The sequence below is a fragment of the Pomacea canaliculata genome, linkage group LG3 (genome assembly GCF_003073045.1).
Source record: "Pomacea canaliculata isolate SZHN2017 linkage group LG3, ASM307304v1, whole genome shotgun sequence".
Lineage (NCBI taxonomy): Eukaryota > Metazoa > Mollusca > Gastropoda > Architaenioglossa > Ampullariidae > Pomacea > Pomacea canaliculata.
Genome location: NC_037592.1, coordinates 21,571,103 through 21,595,601, shown reverse-complemented (window position 1 = coordinate 21,595,601; position 24,499 = coordinate 21,571,103). Strand labels below are relative to the sequence as shown.

The following is a 24,499-nucleotide window of genomic DNA, read 5'->3' as shown; positions in this document are numbered from 1 at the left end:
ACACGCATAACACGCACTCTAGAGCTCTGCCATCCGCTTCACGATTGATCATCAGGCAAAATTTCGTTTCCTTGGAAACCGCGTACATCACGATTTCTCAATAAAGCAAGCAAAGAAAAATTAACATATTAAATATTTTTTAAACCACTGGTATGTATACATTTTAGAAAATATATGACCTTGCTGTTTGTGACCTGTCAAGATCTCAGCTAGCAATTTAAAAGTACCATATATATGAAGCTATATACATATCGAATTTTGTCCACTACAGAAATATATATTTTTTCTTTAGGACAATTAAGTATATTTTAAATTTAAATTTTGTTTTAAATTTTCTGTCTGAACTCAATATCGGACACGGCATTAGGTACTATTGTGAATCGTCGGGTCAGGGGAAGATAAAATGTATATATATACATGTATATTGTATATATTGGAATACGTACGTGTACATAGTTTTCCCATCTCACACGTACCAACAAGTACAACAATAAAGAATAGTAATATTTTAGTTGTTTGATAAAGCTGATGCGATGTTTTCTTCCTTTTGATTTTAATTTTATATTATTTACTTGTTTACTCACTGTTGCCAATCAAGTACGTTCAGCTAGTTCCCTTGTATAACGCTTAATAACAAGGTCAAGTTCAGCCAATGAGGAAGGAGGTCGTGTGATCACGTGATCTTTATGTAACTCCCGAGTTTTGTAAGGGGGGAAGATATGGTCCTGTCAAAGGTGTAGGCGACACTTGGGCTGCATTACAGGATGGTGGATCTTGCTCATCAGGCCTTCAGTGCTAATAACTTTGATCTTGCGGTAGATATTTATGAGAGAGCCATAAAGGAAAATGGTCCTCAGACGGACTTGTATCTGGGTCTAGCAGACAGCTTCGCCAGGGGCGGTCAGTTCAGCAAAGCCTTCGAGTCGTACACCAAAGCCTTTCGGACAGGGAAAGTTAGCCCTGGGAGATTAAAACATTTGGTCACAGCTTTGATCAACAACGTCAACAGTGATTCGGCGAACAGCTCTAACACAGGATCGATGAAAAAGTGCTACATGTTTACTTGCGTATTGTGTCGAGGACTTCTTAACGACCCGCTTACCATCCCATGCGGTCATTCTTTCTGTCGGACATGTTTAGAAAAAGAGAAAAGTAATACTTGTAAGGTGTGTGGCGTCGATCACTATGGACTCAAACTGGCGAGCATTAAAACAAACGTAGTTCTTTCATCTGTGATCTGTAAATGGTTCGAGAAGGAAAGCAAGGCTGCGAAACTGAAAGCTGAAGGGAACGCATTCTTCGAGCGTCAAGATTTCAAAAGTGCAATCAAGGCATACAGTGAGGCTCTCACATTGTGTAAGTAATTTGCTTTTTATTGTGATTTTATTGTACCTGCTATGACAATCTTATTTTTCTCGAATGTTTGAATAGTTGAAATGTGTAACATGGACTAGTTCTGGGATGCTGTACGCATGCACTGGTCTTTATGATAGCATAGAGATCGATCCAAGTAAGGTTATGAAACCGTGTCGATCATGATTGCAATAAATATTTTTAAGTGTTACAAAACAGGGTACAAACGGGTTATTTGGGTGGCACGCTCGAAGCCATGTTGATGTGCTTGAACAATGATGCATTTTTAGGATCCCCTTTGAACAGAGGAGACTAGAGCTGAGAAGATTAAACAGAGGGGAATGGGGGGATGAGTTGTATATAGTTAACTATCTTAAATATATATAAGGAAGTGATACGCAGATTTTAGTTTTTTGTATCGGTTAAAATAAGGCCTGGCAGATATGGCGTCGCGTGCCACCCGAGTAATACATTTGTTCCTTACACTCTGTGCCCAATAGTTTGAGATAATCTCACTGAGTCACAATAAACTTTGAATCCAAATGTACATGTAGGCCTGTCTTAGGTATACTAGTGTACAGATGAAATTTGCTAAATTATCAACATGATCACCCCTGAAAAAGACATTCTTTAACAAGGGCATTTCTTCCATCATCATATACAAGATAAATATTTTACAGACGTTTATAGTATATTGGGTGGCATTATTTATGCTCCTGAATGAAACAATGGTAAGACATACAGATAGATCACAAATACCTATGGTTATATCTATGCAAATGTGTAGCTGATAAATTCTGCAGCTTTACATGCTGTTGAGAGGCTATCTTCATGACAGTAATTAACAACAAGCATCTGTTTGCCTTAAAATTAGTAAATAGTGTAAAAGGTGCCTATGGAGTATGCTGGATGGTGGCTTTGTGATTTCAAAGTAAAACAACCTAGCTGTGTAGTCACTACAGTTATGGGCTTTTGTAACATTTATGTTTTATGTATAGTTTCTGTTTTGGTGTCAAGTCACTGCCAGTATGTGTATGCATATACAGGCAGATATTTCTGCTTCAAAAACTAGTATAGAGGCTACATTTATACTTTTACTACTAGCATACCAACAGTTTTTACTTTATCATTTTGTTACATTACAGAGGCTCTTCTTAAATCAGAATGTCAAGCAGTAAATGTATCATTCATGGCTTTTCCAACCTGAGAGAGGGGAAGTTAACTATTTCAATCTCTTTGAGCAAAACATTATCTGCTATAAATAAAATGACATATTCCTTTTAGTCTAAATGGTAAGTAGGATTTCAAAAAAGCAAAAGACAAGGTTAAGGCATGTGTGCCTTGACAAGACTTATTTAAGTGGTTGTTTTGTATTTGCAGGCAATACCGACCATCTGTCTCTGAGCAATCGATCTCATGCTTTCGCTACCATCGACCAGTTTGAAGATGCTCTGGCAGATGCTGAAAATGTTGTAAAGTTACGTCCTGATTGGCCCAAAGGTTTTTTCCGCAAGGGCATAGCACTATATGGCATTGGCCGTTATGAAGATGCAGTTGTTGCCTTTCTGCAGTGCCTTGCACTGGACAAACATGTTATGCCAGCAAGAGAGGGTCTCTCCAAAGTAAGCTAGCATTGTTTGGGTCCTTTGTGTGCTAGATTTTAAATCTTATATTGTTATCCTTTATTTGCTGTGTAGTCTGTTAACATCATCTGATGGAGAATGTGGTATTTTTATGAGGACTTTTAAAGAAAGGGTAGTGTGTAGATTTAATGTTAACATTTTTAAAAATTCATCGCTAGCTTTAGGGGACTCTAAGGTGCTAGTCTATGCAGAACAAATTTCAACATTTTGAACAATTTTTATTCAGGGGATAAATTATAAGTATCTTAAACATTTTTTTCTTTTCAGTCTTTGCACAAAATACTCTCTAAGCTACCCCCAGATGATCCAAAAAGCCTCGAGCGACAGAAGGATCACAATCCATCTGTGTTCCAGACTCTGCTTAGTAACAATTTTAACATGGCTGCTTTTCTGCCCCACTTCACATCAAACACATTTGATGAACTGCGCTGTATTGTGGAGGATACTATTAGGGTGGCAGCCAACTCAGACCAGACCAGAGTGAACTCTGCTGATCTGAGAAAGGTTTTTATTCAATTGCATTACTGTTTTTGTGTGTGTGTGTGTGTGCGCGTGTTCTTAGTGGGCATGTGTGCTGTTTGTGCTAGTCTTTTAAAGAAAGATAGTCGGTAGTTTGTAACAACAGATTACATATTTGAAGACTGTGTTGCATTTATATTTGCTTTTCCTTTTTAACAGAATGACGACAAAGATAAAAACAACAGTCTTATGGAGAAACCACAAAGTAAGGATGTGTGCCTTTTTTAGTTCCTTTGTAAATTGTATAAAATAGTTGGCTTCAGCAAATTAGTAATGATTTTCTGCAGAACTAAAATGTCCTGTCTGAAGAATAAAATAATTGTGCAGGAATCTATCGAACGGAAACATTGATTAAAATCAAACTCTATAAATCTTTTCACTTGACTTTAGGAGTTCAACTTCCCTGAAATGTAACAATAAACAGCAATATTCAGAATCCCCCTCACTTGCATAAAAAACAATTGTCATCCTACAGCCACTGTATTTCTGACACTCAACCTTTGAGCCCAGCCCCAAACTTCTCCCCTAAAATCCCAGAGTAAGTGAATACCTTATAATTTCTTAGTTACCATTCTTATCTCCTCTTTTTAATGTTAGGGCTCGACTTGTATAAAATGGCTACATCGTATATGTAAATCTTTTAATCTGTTGTTCTTATTCTTAAAGTATATAAAATTTAAAAAAAAAGAAAAATATGAAAAAGGGAGACAGAGTTGTCAAATAGGAGCAGAAGGTAAACATTTGTTCACAAGTTTAGTAATACAGATTTTCCTGTAGCAGTCACATAGCAGCCTCACATTATATGGGTTTTGAAGAGGAGAGAAAGTTGATATCAAAACAAAACATTTATTCCATGCATTCTAAAATATTGACATTATGTGATAACACTTAATAGAAGTTTTAGGAATAACATAAATATTATTTTTTGTTAATCAAGATAGTTGAAATAAATAGCTGTCTGGTTTCTGACTCTACGTCTATGACATTATTGTTAAATATACATTTCTTTTTTCTGTTATCTGAAGAGTCTGGATTTGGGATGGATGAAAAAGAAATCTGCAGCAGCTTGGTGAACTTGGATGACTTTGAGTGTGCCCTTTGCTATCGGCTGTTTTACCAGCCAGTCACAACACCTTGTGGACATGTCTTTTGCCGTGCTTGTCTTGACCGCTGTCTCGATCATCAAACGATATGTCCCATGTGCAAAAGTTCTTTGTCTGATGTGAGTACTTTTGTCAGTTCCATGGAGCTTTTTGCATCACCATTGCACATTGTTGTTTTATGACTGACTCCTGCTAAGGTGGATACACGTTTCATCCCCATCCACATATGTATTGGTTGTAAGGTTGTTGGGAGACTGCAAGTGTTTGTAGTATTTTTTTCTAAAGTAGGTAAAATATACAAGTTTCTGTCTACAAGAAGAATTTCAGATTGATTTTTAATGTGCCATTACACTTGTTTGCTGACAAGGGAAGAGGGAACATGACGTTTAACTCATTTCAAATGAAAAGTAGAGCGATTCATCGCTTAGAACCAGACTGGTGGTACAATGTGTTCTAATATTTACATTTATTAAATTACAGTTAAAAACAAATATTATTGACACACTATTTAAAAGAGAATTTGATGTGATGTGATTTGCAAGAATTATAGTTTTTATTTTCTACAAAATTGAAAAGAAAGATTGCAACTACAGAATGGAAAGCTCCTGTCATGAAAATAGGTTGTGAGGCATTTAAAAAAATATTTACACAATGCATACAAAGTGCCAAACAACAAAATATTAGAATATACATTAGACTTCGAATATCACTTACAGGTTTGTTGTCATTTTTGGCTGTTGGAGTACAAATCTATGTCAAATGAGTAACCGGCAACCATCTCAAACATGGTACTTGACGAATGGACTCATTGCCTACTTTCAAATATAAAAAAATACGTGAAAGATTGACTTTTGTAGCTACCTAATGGAAGCAGATTATAGTAGAATGATTCCCTAAGGAACCAACCCATATTTATTCATTAATTTATGCACAGTGGGATGTGTTTTGTGACACTACCATGTTTTCATTACAGTGTGTGAAACAGGCATTGGTTGTGAAGAAGTTTACATCTGCAGATGTAAAATGCTAGGAAGGAGTTAGTTGTGCATGTACACGAGTGTGTGATGTAGGTGTGTGCAGAATGGTTTAGATGTATGAGTGCATAATTTTAAGTTGTCTATGATGCACAACCTCATCCTTGTCTTGTCCTTATCGTTATCTTGTTACTAGCACTTGTTCTATTTTTGTAATTGAGCACAATAGCAGATGAGTAACTGATGGGGCAATGATGTGTGTCTAAATTCTGTGATAAGGTCATGCTGCTTTAAGATCTCTTTCACAAAAGTTTAATTCCTTATGCAGTTTGTGATTGTAATGAAGGAATCAACTTCCTTGATTTAAGAGCTGCATGTTGATATTCCTACTGTCAGCTTGCAGCTGCTGGCTCAGAAAGACAATCACAGATTCTCTGCTGCTGATTTTACTACTTTCGCTGATGTTTCTAAACGGCTAGGAATATGCAAGGCAACATCACCTAAAAAAGTTAGCCATGAAGAAACCAGAGATGGCAATACTTATAAAGCTGGTGGATGCTAAACCTTTCGAGAACTAATTGAACCTACAACTCTGTAGTATAGTATATGCAAACACCATTTGTTGATGACTCTATTTGAAGCCTAATCAACATTTGGACACACAACAGCATCTTTGTTTATTTTTGTGAAAGTGAAATAAAGAATTTTATTAGCTATGTTGATGCTTTTTTCAGTATTTGGCAGAGAGGCGCCAGGCTGTGACAGAAGCCATTCAGACCATCCTACAAACCTATTTTGATAAAGACCTTGCTGAGCGCCAGAAGATGCATGAAGAAGAAGTAACAGAACTGGCCCACAACCAGCATGAAATTCCGGTCTTTGTATGTGCCATGAGCTTTCCAACAATACCATGCCCTTTGCACATCTTTGAACCACGTTATCGGCTGATGATGAGACAGTGCATGGAGTCAGGGACTCGTCAGTTTGGCATGTGTATTCCAGTATCCCAGACTGAGTGAGTTACATTTACTGCTAGCAATTTTTTTTCTTTTTGGTGGTAAATATACTAGTTGACTAAAGTTTACCTATTAGCAACTAAAATTTTACAGATCTGGATATGCCCTGCTATGCCAGTATATTTGTAAATTATGTGCATTTTATTGCTACCATCAGTTACTTGTGTCAGTGTTACTCGAGTTGTACAAGAATTATTTTCCAGTACATTATAAACATTTCTTTACAAAGGTAATTCTCATTAATAGGAGGCCTTTTGGTATTATGGGTATATTTTCATGACTTAGATGCATAGTAAAGGAAAATCGATGCCCTCTTCTTCCAGTTTACTTTTACGAATATCAAGCTCTTTTGGGATTGCAGAGGAGAGTTTTCCGACTTCGGCTGTATGCTAGAAATTCGTGATGTACACTTCTTCCCAGATGGAAGATCTGTGGTAGACACCATTGGTGGACGCCGCTTCAGAGTGGTTAGTCGGGGCAAGAGAGATGGGTACAACACAGCCCGGGTAGAGTTTTTGGCAGATCGGATGTTAGCAGAAGAAGAAGCAGATGGTGAGTTAGAAATTGTTCATCTTCATTAGTTAGCTTGTAGAGTTAAGAATATGTCTATTGTTAAGGAATTACTCTTTGAAAATAGCAGGAACTGTAAGGATTTGAATTGATTAACTGATTTTCAGTTTTGTCAGTATTTTATTCAGTTTTTACTGATTTTTGAATTTAAGCATACTTTTGAATAAGGTATATATAGTTTTTGTACTTCATTTTATTGTACCTGACAGGGAAAATATATGTTCATTTAATGCTGGAATGTGCGATGTGTTATTAACAATACTATCAGCTCTAGTGTTGTGCACATTTTTTTTATTCATGCAAACAATTTTCAACATGTAACATATAAATCAGACTTTGAATTTGCATGTTTATGTCCACAGAAGTGAAGGCTCTGCAAGATAATGTGTATGCCCAGTTACAAACCTGGCTGAATACTGTCCCTTCAACTCACAGAAACTGCATTACACAACATTTTGGCAGTTTGCCTGCCATCGACCCTAACTTCGCTGACTCACCAAATGGCCCTGCCTGGGTATGGTGGGCAGTGGCTGTCTTGCCAATGGATGCTCGGGTACAATTAACCATGTTGGCATTGACATCCCTGAAAGAGCGACTGGTAGCCCTTCAGAAAGTCCTGCACTACCTCACAAGTCGTCGAGGAAGATGACTATCCATCATCATGTATCTGTCTAGCAAGTGTTCTGACCATCTAGGAGGACCTGCAGGTTCTCTTGTCATGCAGGTTGTTGTTCTGTTAGCACTGGCGTGGGTGTGGATCTCTTTGTGCTAGGGCACAAGATGACACAGACATCCTAAAGAAGTCTGAAAGAAGCTTTCAGGTATTTTTTCCTCTTAATTTACTCCCTATCCCTACTTAGACTTTTATGGTCTGTCAGTATTTAGCCATTTTTAATTTTGTCATTGAAAATGTAGACTTTATTGCAATGGTGAATTTAATCTTGCTTTATTTTTGATTATTCTGTATTATACATTTATTTATTTAAAAGGTTTATTTACCTTGTGTGGCTGTGACACTTTTCCAAAGCTTAGCTAGACATTTGAAAGCCTGAAGGAGGATGAAAAGAATTCAGCATAGATGTGAATATGGGTGAAAACCCTACCCGGTGGAATATAAGATTGAAGTGCACATCCGATAGTTTTATTTGGAGGAGTTGTATAGTGTGTGTTTCTTGAATTTTTTTAATTTAGGATTTGTTCTGCTTGTTGACACAAAAGATATCATGCAAAGGGTTACGTATATACTCAATATTTGTTTTGAATCATTTTAGCTATGCAGATTTTGTGTAATGTCCCAGATTTTGTATAACTAAATTCTAGATTTTGAACAGAATGTGTCTGTTGCACGTACAATTGTGTGTATTGTACCCTAATTCATAAACATGTTGGAAGTGGGTATACAGGAGAAATTTGAATCTTGATTATTTGCTAGCTTATGATCCCAGTGGTCCATAAATGGCAAACACATAAAACCTCATTGCATGTTTTTTGCACTTTGAGTAATGAGTAACTGGCACAGATTTCAACATTCTGTATTTTTCCTTCAGGTGTGGTATCAAAGGAGGTTTTTTTTAAAAATATTTTCAAAAATTTGTTATTAGTTTTCTCCTGTCAGTCCTATGTCATCAGGTTTTTCTAAGAAATGTGTGATGTATTTTTCTACTCGCCAACAGCTGTTACACATTTTTAAAAATAAATGTATTAAAACCATGACCTGAGTTTTTTCCCTAGCACTGAAATTTCAGTTCTTTATTGCTTTGCTCTGAAACAATGATACTCTTTTCTTTTGTTAATTGATAAAGAAAGAGACTCAGTGTCACAACGAGACAAATGACTGACAGAGTCTAAAACCACATATATAACATTTATATTTTGTGAAATTTGATGAAAATCCACTGAAGCATCTATAAGGCTTTGGCACACATGCACAAGATAAGAGTGGAACTCAAAGATTAACTTGATGAAGTGAGAAAAAGGATGCTGTTAACATCTCAGGTGAAAAATGCAGCACATTTTGCTTAGTTGTTTATTTTTCATGATTTTAAAACCTAAATGTATCTTTAATCCATTTTTCAGGAATCTACATGTCACTGTCTAGTCCTCCTAGCCACATATTTGTAAATAATTTAAAAACTTACATCACTCAGGTCCCTGTAATCCAGGACATTTTACAGCTTACATAAATGTTTCTTTGATAATTATATATTTTAAAGAAAGAAGGAAAATACTTCATAGCATTCAGGTGTTGTTTCTTGTCAGCTTGACTGAGTCACTTTGCTAATTTGTTTAAATTTATGCTTTCTTCCATTTATGGGTTTCCATTTAAATGGATTTGTAGCTGTTACATTAAAAGGTTAACCATGTATCTGTTCCTGCACTTTTTTGTCTTTATTGGGTATTGTGTAATCTATGCATACCATAGTAGAGCTAACATCTTTGAAAACCAGGATTTGAAAACCAGTAGCCCAGTGACATAAAATTACTTTTTCAGTGCACTTACATAAGTCACAAGTATTCTATAATGAACACATGTTCAACCCATTATCTGTCTTTAGACATTTCAGTCAAAATTCAGATGCAAGCCTCAGTATAAAATAAATGTTGGCAGTAGATATCCCTTATTGTAATGGGAGTCTTGCAAAATACTACCATCTTAGGGTTAAAAAGAACGTCTTAAAAATTGTTGTAGTTGTCTGTGATCAGTTCAGCAATCTTCTGATGCTTTGAAAAGAGCTCATTTGAACAGATTTTTGTACCAGCCAAAGGTGATGGCAACTGTGCAAGGCACATGTAGATTATAGCAGGAGTCTTCTGTCACTTCTTGAGAATTTAGATTCACTATTCTCTTGCATTAAAAAGAAATTGATGGTCCTCAGTAGATATTTATGTCAATATTTTCATGTCATTGTAATGGGTTAAAAATGGAGTTTGCCTAACTTTTAAAATGTTTTATTTCCCTTTTATCTGTGTAAATACTTAGATTCGACATGTTCTGTAGCCCTGTAAAAAGACCATACCACAGATTTGTCTGATCCCCTTTTGATGGTCATCTTATTTATTAACTTTATTATTATTATTTATTTCAATAGGGTACAAACATAAAAGGAAGACTATGTTATGACACTGTCAGGTGTCTTTGCCAGCAGTGTTTACATCAGGCCTTTCTCAGCATCCTGTGTTGTAAAACCAGTAATATGAAACTTGCAAATCGTAAACGTTTGTGTCAATGTAAACAGAAATGTTTTGGAAATCTGCATATCTGAGGTTCCCCACCACACCCTTCATGAAATCATTATAAAAATTTTGTATGAGTAGTTAAAAAAAATAAATGCATTGAAACGTTACCCCAGAGTGAAGGTGTCAGATTTGCTTTTTTTTTTTTGAAGTGGTGCAGGTGATATGAATGGCACTGGTTAATGTGAAGAATGCATTGGTATGTACTTCTGTCTTATTCTATGTTTAGAGGACTAGGCTTAGGAGCACCTCATGTTCAGCAAGCAATTAACAGCAAAGAGAGTGGAGATCCATCAGTATATATCCATATACAGTCTTTGTGGATGGTGCATAGTTTGTGCCTTGTTCCTGGAAGGATTTGGGTCTGGCGTTCTTTGCTGTATTTCACAAGATCAAAGTCTATCTGTGGTTGTGGCAGTGTTCTGGGTTGGTGTGTAGGTAGGGTGATGTGATGTTTGCTTCTGCTCCCTTTGTGTTTTCTATGTGTTGGGTAGGTTGTGTGGGGCAACTTTTCTATGCCTGTGAGGCTGTGAGTGAATCTGTTGGGAGACCCTGTGTCTTCTAATAGTTGGTTGTCTTCCTTTTAATCATTAGCTCTATTAGTTTCTGTCTTGTCTCTGCCTGCAGTGACAGGTTTGGTGTGTACGAAGGTACTCCAAACACTACTTTTAGTGCCTTGGCCTCCACTGACTGATGCCTAGCTATTTGGTTTGATCTTAAATGGACTAGAACAGGGGTGGGGAATTTTTATTTTCCTCTAAGGGCCATTTTGATATATATAACATCACTTGCAGGCCATATGAAAATATCTATTTCTGCTCTATTTAACCCTGCTGTAGTTTGGCCACAACATGTTAACACTTTTGCATTGTGTATAATCTGAGACTGACAAGCACTGCTGTCCTCTGAATCATCACAATTCTCCATTTTGTAATTAGGTGCGCGAAAAATATGCTCTGCTCAGATAAAAAGCATAGCCTCTTTGGAGTCTGTAAAATATATAATTATATACAGAAAGTTTCAAGAGGAGTGCATAGGAACAAAAACCTGTTTTTACCCTAATGCACAATGTTCTGTTTGTAGTGTTTGAAATCAAATTATGAATAATAATGACTTTAAATTAGTACACATACCTCCTCCTGATGCAAGAGTTCATAGTATTTATAAAGTTGCCTCACACATACTGGCATATACATAAACTCTTAAAGCCAAACATAACAGGCAAAGCTTTTTCATTTGCTCATCCTTTGAAAATTTAAAAAAAAACAACTAATGTTGGACACCTAAGACTAAACTGTCTGCTAATGTACACAACAACGTTGACGATCATTGTTTTTTTTTTTATTGTATGAGCCAACGTGATCGAAGAACGTTATACTCATCAATGTCTGACATCAAGTGGTCTACCTTCTGCTTGGGCTGAAGGTTATAAGAATGCTTGATTCTCTAAAATTGTCTTGGTGGACCGCGAACAGCCGACGAGAAGTCTGTCCAGTCATGTACGGAACTCGTATGTGTCCTGTCCATCCTGTAATAAACGTTCCTAGCTTGTCTCTCAAACATTTACGTTATTAAAAGGATTCACTTTATTTTAATTTGTTGTTTCATAATAAGTTTATAGGTTTGCTGAAATCTAAGGTTGCCGGACGCTCCTAACCCCTGGAATAGAAGATTTGATGGGGGAGTGTAGTCGAGGGTTGGAGCGCTTTCTTGAGATTCTTTGGTATTCGAACGGATAATGTCATCGCCGTGTGTTGATATATATTTATGCCTAGGATTAAGATTCCTGTAAATTAATTTATTTTCTCCTCCACCATTCTACAGAGGAACAATAAAGCATCTTATTATTCGGGAAAGTATTCTCAGTGTCGTGGTTTCGTGGGTGACTGGCCCTCCAGTGTGTAACCATCCTCCAGTGTGGATTACACGTGTGAAAAAGAAGCGGAGAGAAATTTATTCTGTCGCCTGTTACATTGTGAACATCAACATCCGACACCTGAATAAAAATTCAGGCAAATCTATCAGGTGGACAGCACAGACTATAATAAAATGCAAGTACTTATTAAGCAAAAACAAGAAACGTTGCATAACCTACTTACAAAACATGTTTTATAAGTGCACGCTCAAATAATGTACCAAGAAAATGCACACGAAGGAGAAGGAAGCTGCACACTTTCACTGCATCATAAGCAAACATGTGATGGGGGATGGGTTGGTCTTGACATCAGGCACAATGAATGCTGCTGTCAATATACAAGATACAAATCCTAGCTTCTGTTTAGATGGAACAGTAAGCCTTTTGGTAAGATCCTATACACCAAGACAAACATTTACACAATAGTTAGTCATTCCACTTTTTATCCTTTTCGAGGAATTCACCTTTCAAAAGATATTCACACCTTGACCTCTGCGACCCCTCTTACATAAGGTAAAAAAAAAGTAGAGCAAAAATAATTCGTTGCTGCACCCACGTGACCTTAACCTTCACGCCTCTCGTCAGTTTGCCTGCTGGCGTGTCTACCCAAGCTGACGATGACATTTGTGTCCTCAACAGCGACGGCAGGCAGTCGTCACCTCACCCATCCTTCTTCCTCTGTCGACGGCGGCTTTGTCCAGTTATTCAAACCAGACTCGGCAAAGGGTAAAAAGCAGGCCTCTCTGTCCTACTTATATAAACTGAAAATAATGTTTTGTGTACTCACATCGGTAGGCTTGTGTAAACATGTTCATACAAAAATGTAATCATAACTACAACTGCGTAATATGCTAATTTTTCTTCCTCTCTTGTGAGTAACATCTGTCCTGTCGTTTTGCTGCAAGTTCTGTGGTTGGTTGAGGCTGTTAGCTTGAAGGTGATTCACTCCACCTGCAAGATGCCTCCCTACAGTAAACAGGTGTCGTCAACATGCTCCTCAGTGTCATTCAGTATCTGGTAGCATCTCCTTTGATGGTCAACGATTTGTATAGGCATGTTCTGTAGAGCTGCTGTATGTGGTGGGTGTGTAGTCCTGCCACCCAAAGTACAAGTCCTCTAAACCTATCTGTGGGTAGTCACTAACTAGTCTTTAGAAAAACATAAACTGTTTATTCGTGAACAATTTCACTTTCAGCACTTCGTTATTTACTGTTGTTGCGTTTCAATGTGAATAAAAAAAAATGCAAATTAGTCTTCATGGAACAGAAAGCTGTTTTAATGAGAAGAAAATGGGTTATAGGAACAAACTGTGCAAGAGGGAGAGAGAGAAGGATGAACAGACTTGAATGGTGAGCAAATATGGGTTCGAAATATGAGACCTTATGCAACAAGTCGGGGTGAGGGTGGGAAGGGCTGAAAGTGGTGTCAATGCCCTACAAGGTGTCGTGGCACTAACCCACCTCCCCAACTTTTCGCACTCTTTTAATTATTATTGCAAAGCGTCAGCTGATTCCAAAAACTTAAAGTTCCTCTGAACTGAATTAAAAAATAATATTTTAATATGAATAAAGAGGTCGGGCTGTACACTTTGCGCGTTTGAGTGCAAACAGGTCATGTCAGTTTATGCTAAACATCATCACAGCCCTGCACGTGCTGGGTTATAACATGTGACGTCGTGTTGATAAGAATATTAGTATTTAGTAAACACACTACAATCTACTAAATATACTAAAAGTATATGTACAGTTGTAACTACAACATGATGGCTCATTTTCTCGTGGTTACGAGGGGTTACAGCGAGTTGGGGGAGAAACAACACCAGAGAGAAGTTGTTTGTTGTGGGGAAGTTGGTGAATTTATTTTACTAACTATAGTAGGTGACATGATGGTAACAATGTCCGGGAACACTTCTCTTCCTACTTCTCCGGAAATCCTCAAATAAGATTAAAGAAACACTCGGCGACTTGACTGGCTGTAAATATGAACTTGTCTGAATGAAGGAATCTGAAGAAGTAAACTCGAAATTTTGTTGTTGTGGTGGTGGTGGTGGTGGTGGTGTTTGGAAGGGAAAAGTGCTTACACCGAAAAGTGATTTCTCACCACAGGAAATTGTTGTTGTTGTTGTTGTTGTTGTTGTTGTTGTTGTTGTTGTTGTTGTTGTTGTTGTTGTTGTTGGTTTAGATTGATGGAACCTTTTTGATTTTAAGAAAAGCAGATTATTACTAGGTTGGTCATCTAGCAGTCTGTTCGTTTTTTTACTTTCACTGTGCTGTTTCACTGCCGGGTTGATGGCTATTCTTCTCTCTGCTAATGAAATAAAAATGTTTAGATTGGTGACTTTATGAAGGTGTTTGTTTTTCTGCCAGTCAAACTAGCTAGTTTATCAACTTCTTCCTTTTCTTTTATGGAAGGGAACCCAATAGATCATAATGTCTCCATCTTCTTTGTTTATCTAATCTATTATAATAAGCTAAAATAGTTATTTCCATCTCTGGGTTGAGTTTGTGGATTAGTTCAGTGACTGTCAACTCAGCTTTAACCTACAGAACTACTCTTTCTTCTTTGTGCGGTTTAGTTCTTGATTTGTATATCGGTGAAAATGTAAATCCTGGAGGAAGTATTGGTTCTTTAGTGAAGTTTACTTCGTAATTGTCGCGGTAACACCAAAGCGAGCGTTACCTAACGGACAGTGATGGCGGTTACAGGCCTCATGCAGAGCCGTTAGTAGTACATATTCCCGGCAAATTATCGCTCAAGTTTCCACAGAATGAAACTGATCAATCATCCCCTCCCCCAGCTGGCAAGAAACAATAACTATGTCCAGAAATTTTTTTTTAGAAAGAAAAACAAGGTAGTTCGCCAGTCAGTTTCCAAAGTGAAACAAAAAAACTTTTGAAACTGATCCACTTGTGATTATGTTATAGCACTGTTCCTTTTCCTTTAACCCACATTTTTATATATTTTAAGTAAAATATTGTTGCAAAATGATTTAAAACATTCCGAGGCAGTTTTTATTTTAGATCTTATGACAGTGATAATTTGATAGTTTATTTGATAGTTTTATTTGGATAACTGGATGTCTTCATTTTTAATCTTTGTTTTCATCCTAGGAAAATAATTTGTTTTAAAAAAATCATTGTAATATTATGAAGACTGACTGTTAATAACTGATTTATTTAATATTTATGAATTTGATCTTTTTTGATTGTTATTATTTTTGTTTTATTTCGCTTTGTTTGGCCTAGGTATAAGCATAGTCACTGTGATGTATTAACAAGAGTATCTTTGCCATCTCTCTCACACACACACAGACATTCACCAGCAATTGCAGAATTAATAAAATGCAGTCAAATAAATTAATACTTATAAATGATATTAAAATTACATCACCAACATACTCAAAGGCAGTGCTTGCAGCAAGCTGCCATTTGAAACCTATTTGCACTTGACAAAGTTTATACCCGCGCGCGTTTGTGTATGCGCGTGTGTGTGAGAGTGTGCGTGTTCACGTGGGTACAAATACATATTTTTTCTCACCACCATCCCACTCTGCCTGGCCCAGTAACCAAATCCCCCAAATACCCAGGTTATGCAAGGGGTTTGAGTGACCTTGTCTGCGATACTTTGTCTGGGAAGTAGGTCGAGCATGCGAGGCGGGTTGACGAATGGCGGTGTGGTACAGGCGGTACTGTGGACTTGCTCGACATACCACCAACCTACATCTGTGGACAGACTGTATGTATATACCTACACAACTCTACCGGAATGTAGGACTACATTGCATAATGCCAAAAATGTTTTCTCTTGTAGCTTCAAAGCCAAGTACACGTAAGTCTTTTACATGAAAGGTCAAAAGGAGGTGTGTTCACTTTTTTCTGTCCCACCCTGCACGTTTTTATGTACTTTGTGAGTCACAGCTGAACAAAACAACAACAACAACAACAACATGTTTTTATAAGCCGTAAGATAGCTTGTGTACAAGGCGTACCAGTAACCTAACTGTTAATTCATCTTTCGTCGTTCTGCATCACCAATATATTTTTATTAAATACAAAAAAAACAAAGTTTCTTTCAAGCAAAGAATTGGCAAGTTAGACATCGCGTGAGTACCACAGATATTCTATAACATTATTCGGCATCTTTTAGAGTAGTTGAACAACACAGACTGTACACCTCTTTCGTCAGGTGTGCATGAAGCTTTGTTTTCACAGTCATCCTGCCGGGTGACTATAACCATTCCGTTCTCGAAATGTTTGCCTGTAAACATTGTCACAGAAGAAGGTCTGAATTACCAAGTCACACAAACTCGTCTACGCTTGACTAACATCCAGTCCCACCTCTCCCAGTGGCTGAGGCCTTAACAGTGTAATCGCATCTATGTTCAGGTCTGACCTCCGTTGACCTCTTCTGTGCATCGTAATACTTGCAGGTGTGTACATCGAGAGCGCCGGGTGTTTGTTTACACATAGCTGGAGATACAGTATCTTGCACTGAGCATTTTACCCAGTCATTAACAACAATTGTGTACTCCACGAGTCCTTTAACCCTGCTGTGATGAATATCCTGTTTGACATTGTAAGCAGGAAGAGCAAATGGCGTTTAATCAGTGTTAACAGCAATTACCAGCTAAGAATGAAATGCGAATAATTTTTGTTTTGTTTTACTTTTTTGCCGCTGCCGTTCGAAATTGTCCTCTCATATTTTAAATACTCCTGACCAGTCATCAGTGCAGACCAGTTATCAGGTTTGTTTCGTCGACCACATCAGTCCCTTTGTTCCTTCATCACTCTGTGACTTGTGGATGCCGCACCAGTGTGTTGCCTGCTTTGCACCTCTAGTATTTATTTATTTTCCCAATTTGCATTTCGCACAGAAAATTTGAAATAAAGCATAGAAAAACAACGAAAATATTGCCCCCCCCCCCCCAACCAAAAATCCAAAAAACTGAAATAATCTTTTTTTCTTGATTGCGTTGTTCTGGTCAAATTTAATTTGTTGTACTTGTGTGTGGGAGGGATTGGGGTAGCTTGTTACATGTAGCTTTGTTTACTGCCGGTAGTTTTGGGTTTTTTGTTTGTTTGTTTGTTTGTTTGTTTGTTTGTTTGTTTGTTTGTTTGTTTGTAAATTATATCAAAGACAGCACAATACAAGCGCATACGTAAAAATAAGATTTACAAAATTCTAAAACTGTTGTGCACTGAGTTTTAGAAAACATTGTCTAAAGAGATGTAAGGCCTAAAAGTGTTTAAAACTGCAAATGTGTTGTGTAACTGGTCCTAGATATGAACAAAGATGTGCGATGTTAAGACTTCACAGGTCTTACCACTTGAACTTGAGTGAAAATATAGTTCACAAGGGACTGAAGCCCAATAAAACAAAGTTCCTCCTCCGTACATCAAGGTGGGATAAAGTGAAGGTGGGAGGACGGGGAAAGGAAAGCAGATGAAATGTGAGCGTGAGTGACCATAAACCACGTTGATGTCCCGTGTCACTCTACCAGACATATTCTTTCTTGCATCCTTCACCTCTAACTAGGGGTAGAGGGTGGTGGTGGTAAAGGTAAGTAATAGTCCTTGATTCAGCTAGCTTACATAAGGCGCAAATATTTTTAAAACTTTTAAATGTAAATGAAATATGAAGAAAGGAAAAGCTCAATGTAATACTTTCTACAAACATAGCTTGATCTTCAGTTGAGGAATATTTTGTTTTCCAAGTGCGTTTGATCACAATGAACCGACGTTCAACAGTTTAGCGAGGATTTTTAAATCTGCTGTTGTAATCATAATTATTATTGTTGTTACTGTTGTTGTTGTTGTGGTGGTGGTGGTGGTGGTGGTGGTGGTGGTGTGGTGGTGGTGGTGGTGGTGTGTGGTGGTGGTGGTGGTGGTGGTGGTGGTGGTTCAGCATTATTCCAGTTACAAGGTCTATGACAGACCAAACACGTTACCGGGAGAAGGTTGGCAGGGTTCCAGTCATTCATGAAACGCTGAGAAATGAATGCCGCCCACGTGTGGCAGTAAGTCTCATACTGGCCTCTACAGCTTTAGTCGACCGTAATTAATACAGTTATTCTTTCTTCAGTGTGAACAGTCTGGAGCAGCCATCACACTCACGGGACAAGCCTCGTGGTTCCCCCAGACACCAACCTCCTTCCTTTCAGCCAAGTTACCTGAGCTGTAAAGAGTGCAGGAGTCAAGACGACGAGCTCACCTGACCTTTTCTCGATTTATAAAGAGGGAAGACTTTAATGTCCTTTTAAATATTGGCTTTTGCAATCTTATTTAACTGAAAGGTTATAACAACTCAGCCGTGCAAGTGTATCAATGTCAGTGCAGCAAGGTATAACATCCACCTGGCATTAGGGAGTGTTCATTTTTATTGGTAGAGAAAGTTGACAGTTACTCTGCACTGTGTCATTTCAACTGCAGTTGGTTTCACATCAAAATGACGAGTATCTTCTCATGAACAGTATTATCAGTTTAATTTATTATTAATCCCAGTTTTGCTTGAGACTGAATACCCATACACGCACACACACACTCTAGTAGTTGTACTCACTCGCTGGCACGTGAAGAGAAAGCAGGCGGAGGTTTTTAGCAAGACACAGGTAGAATATGTTGGTCAGAAATATGTTGCTGAATATGTTAACGAATTGATTACCAAAAAAAAAACTAGTTGAGGGGGGGGGGGCGGAAATGTGGAAATGCACATACATTCTGTCAGCAGACTTTGAGTTTTACCCTGCGGACGTCAAACATCACACTGGACTTTGCATCGTGATTGTCGAGCAGAAAAAGTGCATTCTGGGGGGAGGAGAGAGGAGTGTTTTCACTTGAGCAGCTTTTCTCTTTGACACAGTTCCGTAATATATATTTAATGACACTGAGTTAGAACTGCGAGAAAGAGAAAAATATAGTCCTAGACTGCTCTACTTGGTGAAAGAAAGGACTGGCTGAGAACTAGCTCACTCCCTCTCTCACTCACACACACTGCACAAAAGAATCATAAGAAGGTAAAAGGTTTGAAAAACCACAAAGCAGCTCATGCAAGACAAACTCACTAAGTCAATCAGAACTGTGCTGCCTTGGCTTTTATCGTTGTTACAAAACGGTGCACGAGCAAAAGAGGTTTTTTTCACTCTAGGTCTCGAGCTATTTCTCTGTCCTCACCATGCAGCTTTTTGCCAGATGCGGTGAAGAGCCATGCTCGGTTTTGTAAGCAAGCTACTATGTAACTAGTGGAATGGAACTTTCTCATGATTCAATCAAGTTCAGATACTATTTTCCAAAATCTGTGTCTCCCCCACACCGACACCCACACCTTCTGTTTTTGAGAAACTCGCCTACAAATGCCACCATATCACAGTCAACAACATAGAGCATAAAGGTTAGGATAAGGTATGAATATGTTTACGTTAGGAAGGACTCAGCCAGTCATGCGAAATAGGGGTTTATTAGGTTTATATGGTAATTAGGCATATTTTGACATCATGATTTTGGAATCTTTTTGTGCACAGAAATGTTTGTAGGCTACACTCTTTACCCAATCACTAGAAAAAGTAGTCCTTTAATAAAATTGTTGAAATCGAGAAATAATCTCTCTCTCTCGCTCGCTCTCTCGCTCTCTCGTGTGTGGGTGTGGGTCTTCCCCAATCTTATCCAGTGTTGGGATGGCAGTCATTTGTGTATGTGAATCGGGAGCCATATGTGAACATGGCAAAAAAGTCCTCATTTTTAATGGGCAGCTTTCTATGCAAATCTCTTTTGCCCTACATCTTTGCTCGACAAAATTACGCAGTAAACTAGAACATTCGTTATGGTTCACGAAACATGGTGATGCATTGTTTAGCTTGCCAGGTATCTTCAAGTAGAAAATAGCGCTATTCGTTGCTGCAAACTTCTACTTCTTGTGTTAACTTTTTAAGCATTTATGTTCTGCCACTGCAGTTACACCATCATTTGTTGACAGCTGGAATAAACAACAACGGTGACACCACAAATACCATGGTACTAGTCGCATCCACTGCAACAACAGCAGGAACAGGACAAGGAGTTGTCTCCAGACTGCATTAATTTTCAGTTTTTATTTGTTTGAGAGTTTTTTCTTGAATTGCTTATGTTTCAGGGTTCACCTGCTTTTTTCAGCAGTTATCTCAATCTGTCGATGACGTCATGGTCTTCGAGTTCGCTTTTTAAAAAAATTTCTGTAACTGAAAATCGTGCAAAACAATCGTACTCACACACACACTGTGCCTGTGTAAAGGTCTGAGCGCCGTCTGCACAAATTTTGTTTTTTCACGACCGTCCATGTAGCTAAGACAATCATATTTTTCTCTAAACTCTTTATCTTTATATGTTGATGGTCCTAAGTCATGTTTCCATACTGTGATTGTCATGTAATTATGATAAATGATGTGAACAAGTAAGGTAAAGATAGTTATGGGCGCTCGACCTGTTGGATTTATAAAGTTATTTGGAGACGTTGGGTGCTCTAAGGGAGGCAAACTTGATTTCTAGACATGGACAACCTCGTGTTGTATTTCTTGGCATTCGTTTTCTGCATTCTGTTGGCGAGATGAAAATGATAAGATAAACCTGCTCACCCTCTGAAATTAACGGGTACCTGTACGTATTGGGAAGGAAGTACGAGTGTTTAGGACTACCAGTCCAGTGTGTGCACCACCTATTGTTCATGAATTATGAAGAAGAATACACCGTCTTTTCATTCTTACCAGAGAATTTGAGTAGAAAGAATAGCTTATGTTGACAGTGCTTTCACTTCACACTAGTCCCTATTTGGTTCTCTCAGCAATAAAGATAGTACAACCAGACCCAGGTCGTCAGACATGGTGGAAAAACACCAGACAATGTCAAGAACAAAATCAAAAATAGGAATCAATTCAAGAACACGTAAGGATGTTATTTATGTGATGCTTGTGTAAAGCCCACATTGTCCAAATAGTTCTAACCCGTTGTTTGCCCATCTTAAAAGAGCCTCTCACAATACCACAATACCAATGAGCTGCATATCTGTTTCTGGATGTGTGGTATTATTATTATTATTATTATTATTATTATTATTATTATTATTATTATTATTCGTGAAATTTCTCCATTATGTGACAGCCTCGTCAGTCTGTACACGGGGTTGGCACAGAGAAGACGACAGGTGTAAAGTGCAGGCTGGAAACATGAAAGAACTGTACTTTAAGCGGCTGCTTGCATAATTGGATGCGAGATGGCAGACGACTTTATAGCAAAGTAACTGTCTTCTCTGAGATCTTCGTCCTTGTTTCATTTACGGCTTTTACTGTGTGGGTAATTTTTATTTTCTGGTGAGCTTTTTACCTTCCGATGATAAACTCAGGGGAGGTAGTCAAAAGTTTTCGAGCATTAAAAGGAAATTATTTCCCTTGCATTATGAATGTATAAACTCTCACAACAACTTCTATCTCTCTAAATTTATGCTCTCATCGCTGTGTTTATTTATAATGTAACTCATACAACAACATTGCATGGTCAGAAAGATACTCAAATCGTAGAATCAGAGGAGGTGTGGGTGCAGCTTTCGCCCCTGTTTTGTTTAAGATGTAATATGCACGCGTTTGGAAACTCTCTCGCACGCGCGCATGGTTTCTTTAAAGACATCTTATAAACTCGGATGAATGCTGTTGTTATTGACTGGTGTATTGTTGTTGGTTTTTGTTGTTTGTTTTTTTTTTTATTTAAAAAAAAATTATTTTTGTGTGTGCGTATGTGTGCTAAGATACTCGTTAAGAGATGAGGCGGCAGGCCAGCAGACTAATATCGTCACGAGTGTCAGTAGCCTCCATCCCAAAGCCTCAAAGTCAGGATCTGGGAGCGGTTGCCTATGGCAACGATCCGCCAGCATCACCTGCCGACACGCTGGTAACGACGCCAAAGCTACCTGGGCTGCCACGGTTCCCCACTGTGTTGTTATCGTCCACTGCTCGTTACACCTCTAGTCGCCTCCGTCACCACCTTTACTGCTGCTGCCTCCTTAACCGTTGTGTCATCAGGACTGAGCTCAAGACACCTGAAGATTCCGGTCAATGGACTCGAGAGAGACTTTTGACAATAAATGAGCTGAAAATGAAGATGGCGAGTAAAGCTGATCCAAATGTACTCCTGGCACTGGTTGATGAGTGTGTCACAGAAGGTCTCCAACAGGTGTAATCATGCCGCCCGTTTCCTAAAGATGGAATGAAGTGACCACGGCATACATGTGTAGTCAATACCTTCTGAAGAGACAATCAGCCGGTGACCCAAGGTGAGACATGATACACAATCCTCGAACAGCTTCCCCATCGTCAACAGCTTTGCTGAGAGAAGAAAGTCCTACAGCCATGCGAACAGTGCCACGTCACTGAAGGAAAACAGTGAAGTGGGGGGATACGGAGCGGGGAGGTTGTCGTGTTTTGTTTTTTTTTAGTTGTCTGTTATAAGTCTTAGGCTGTACCTGGCACGGCACTCTTTATCTGATTAATGTTTTTATGCTGTGCTTGGACACTTCATCAGGATAGAGATAGAGAATCGTGTCATTATGATGGACTGACTACTGGAGGAAAGGCCGTTTGGGAAGACAAGTTTTTAAGATGATGACGATTACGTCGACGACGACGCCACAAGTCGTTTGGCTATGAAAGGTGTTTGTGTAAACACTGTTAGCCGGCTAATGAAGTAGGATGTACAGGAAATAGTACAACGCGTATCATCCATCTTCCTCACATCATCGCTACATCAACAACTTGCTCGTCTTCTACATCAAAGTGATGTTTGCCGTGTTTACAAAGTAAAACATTTTAGAACATTCCTTGAGGCTGAGATACTTCATCTTTTTGTCGCCTGCCGGATTGTTGCTTTTTGTCCTCAGCTACACAATAAAAATAAAATGTTATTGTGAAGCATAGGTGAAGGTTGAATCCTTGGAATATTTGTGAGGCAGCAACCTGTTGTTCCATGTCAAGCGTACGAACGACATCTTGTCGGAAAATTATATGGGTTATCCCGAGCTATTTGACACAGTTTTCCAGACATAAAACTGAGATGCTTTCTTTATGCATTTGTTCTCTCTCTCTCTGACTGGCCCGCTTTGTTTCCCTTGATATCTGCATGTTGACGGCCCTTCGGAACAGCAGGAAGGAAGAGAAAAGTTTTCACCGCGATCACCGCTCTTCCCTTGATCCTTCTCTAGTACGTGACTACCTCACCTTTCTCTACCTGATGCCTCAGGTGAGGACGGCTCTCGCCAACTGCTGTGAACACCAGTCAAGACGAAGTACGGTGATGTTCAGATGTTCAGTATGCACATTGCACAGTCACCGCAAGACAAAGGTGGCCTTTGACCTGTAGGTAGGGGTGGCGTCGATAGTCTAACGGTCTTTGTTAGATGAGGCAGGTAAGTTTCGTTGAAAATGAAAGACGAGAATAGAATTAAATGTCGTCTGCCACCTGCTGGGGGTATCCTAAACCGTGTGTCCGGGAAGAAGGGGAGGCATAAGCAAATCTACCCGTTTCACCCACTACTATCAGCATCTATTATTGTTGTCTGCATTCTACTAAAAGAAAAGAAAAGAATTCAATGCCGAAATGAAACAATAGAATTTATTTCTGTTTCCATTGGGTTTTTTTTTCCTTCTCGAATTCCCTCCTTTCTTCGATAACAACCCTGTTTTCTTTCTTTCTCTTGTAACGAACGAGCTAGCGAACGAACACACAAAAAGGAACACATTTTATTTTTCACTGTCGGCAACAACACTTTCACAACTGATCACTCAAACATTTAAAAACTGAGACGTTTCCAAGCTGTTCTCATGGGTGTGACAATACTTTGCTGCCTCTGTCCATACATATCAATAAATCTTCTGGGGTAAAAAAGCTGTTTTGATCTTTGTCCTTTCGTGGAACATGTCTCCAGTAGACCTTAAAGACCCATCGTGTAACCTGAGTTTTTCGCAGAACAATGATCGTCTGCTAAGCGTTTCTCTTTGAACGACAGTATTTATGGAAGTGTTTGAAAACATGAACACACTTTTTTTTATCCCTGGAAACACTAGTCAGAAGGTCAAGCTGCAGCTTTTCTGGAACACAAAGGAACTTTACGATCAAGATGTCCAAGGGAGTCCAAACGTCACTGATGTAAACTAGACTTA

General features: G+C 38.5%; 1 protein-coding gene across 1 annotated transcript; it reads left to right on the top strand.

Annotated features, from left to right (window-relative positions):
- The first annotated feature begins 680 nt into the window (after nucleotides 1-680).
- LOC112558628 (LON peptidase N-terminal domain and RING finger protein 1-like) lies at nucleotides 681-10,525 on the top strand. Its single transcript, XM_025229194.1, has 8 exons — nucleotides 681-1,356; nucleotides 2,734-2,975; nucleotides 3,264-3,500; nucleotides 3,675-3,720; nucleotides 4,541-4,737; nucleotides 6,327-6,607; nucleotides 6,970-7,160; nucleotides 7,541-10,525. The coding sequence occupies exons 1-8, from the start codon at nucleotides 765-767 to the stop codon at nucleotides 7,825-7,827; spliced, it is 2,073 nt and encodes a 690-aa protein (XP_025084979.1). The 5' UTR covers nucleotides 681-764; the 3' UTR covers nucleotides 7,828-10,525.
- Nucleotides 10,526-24,499: the final 13,974 nt, after the last annotated feature.

Bases quoted from the DNA above. Each gene is read 5' to 3' on its own strand.
- LOC112558628 (XM_025229194.1), top strand. From the start codon at position 765: ATGGTGGATCTTGCTCATCAGGCCTTCAGTGCTAATAACTTTGATCTT. The intron at 3,501-3,674 runs GTTTTTATTCAA...CCTTTTTAACAG, and splicing joins ACTCTGCTGATCTGAGAAAG to AATGACGACAAAGATAAAAA. The intron at 7,161-7,540 runs GTGAGTTAGAAA...TTATGTCCACAG, and splicing joins AGCAGAAGAAGAAGCAGATG to AAGTGAAGGCTCTGCAAGAT.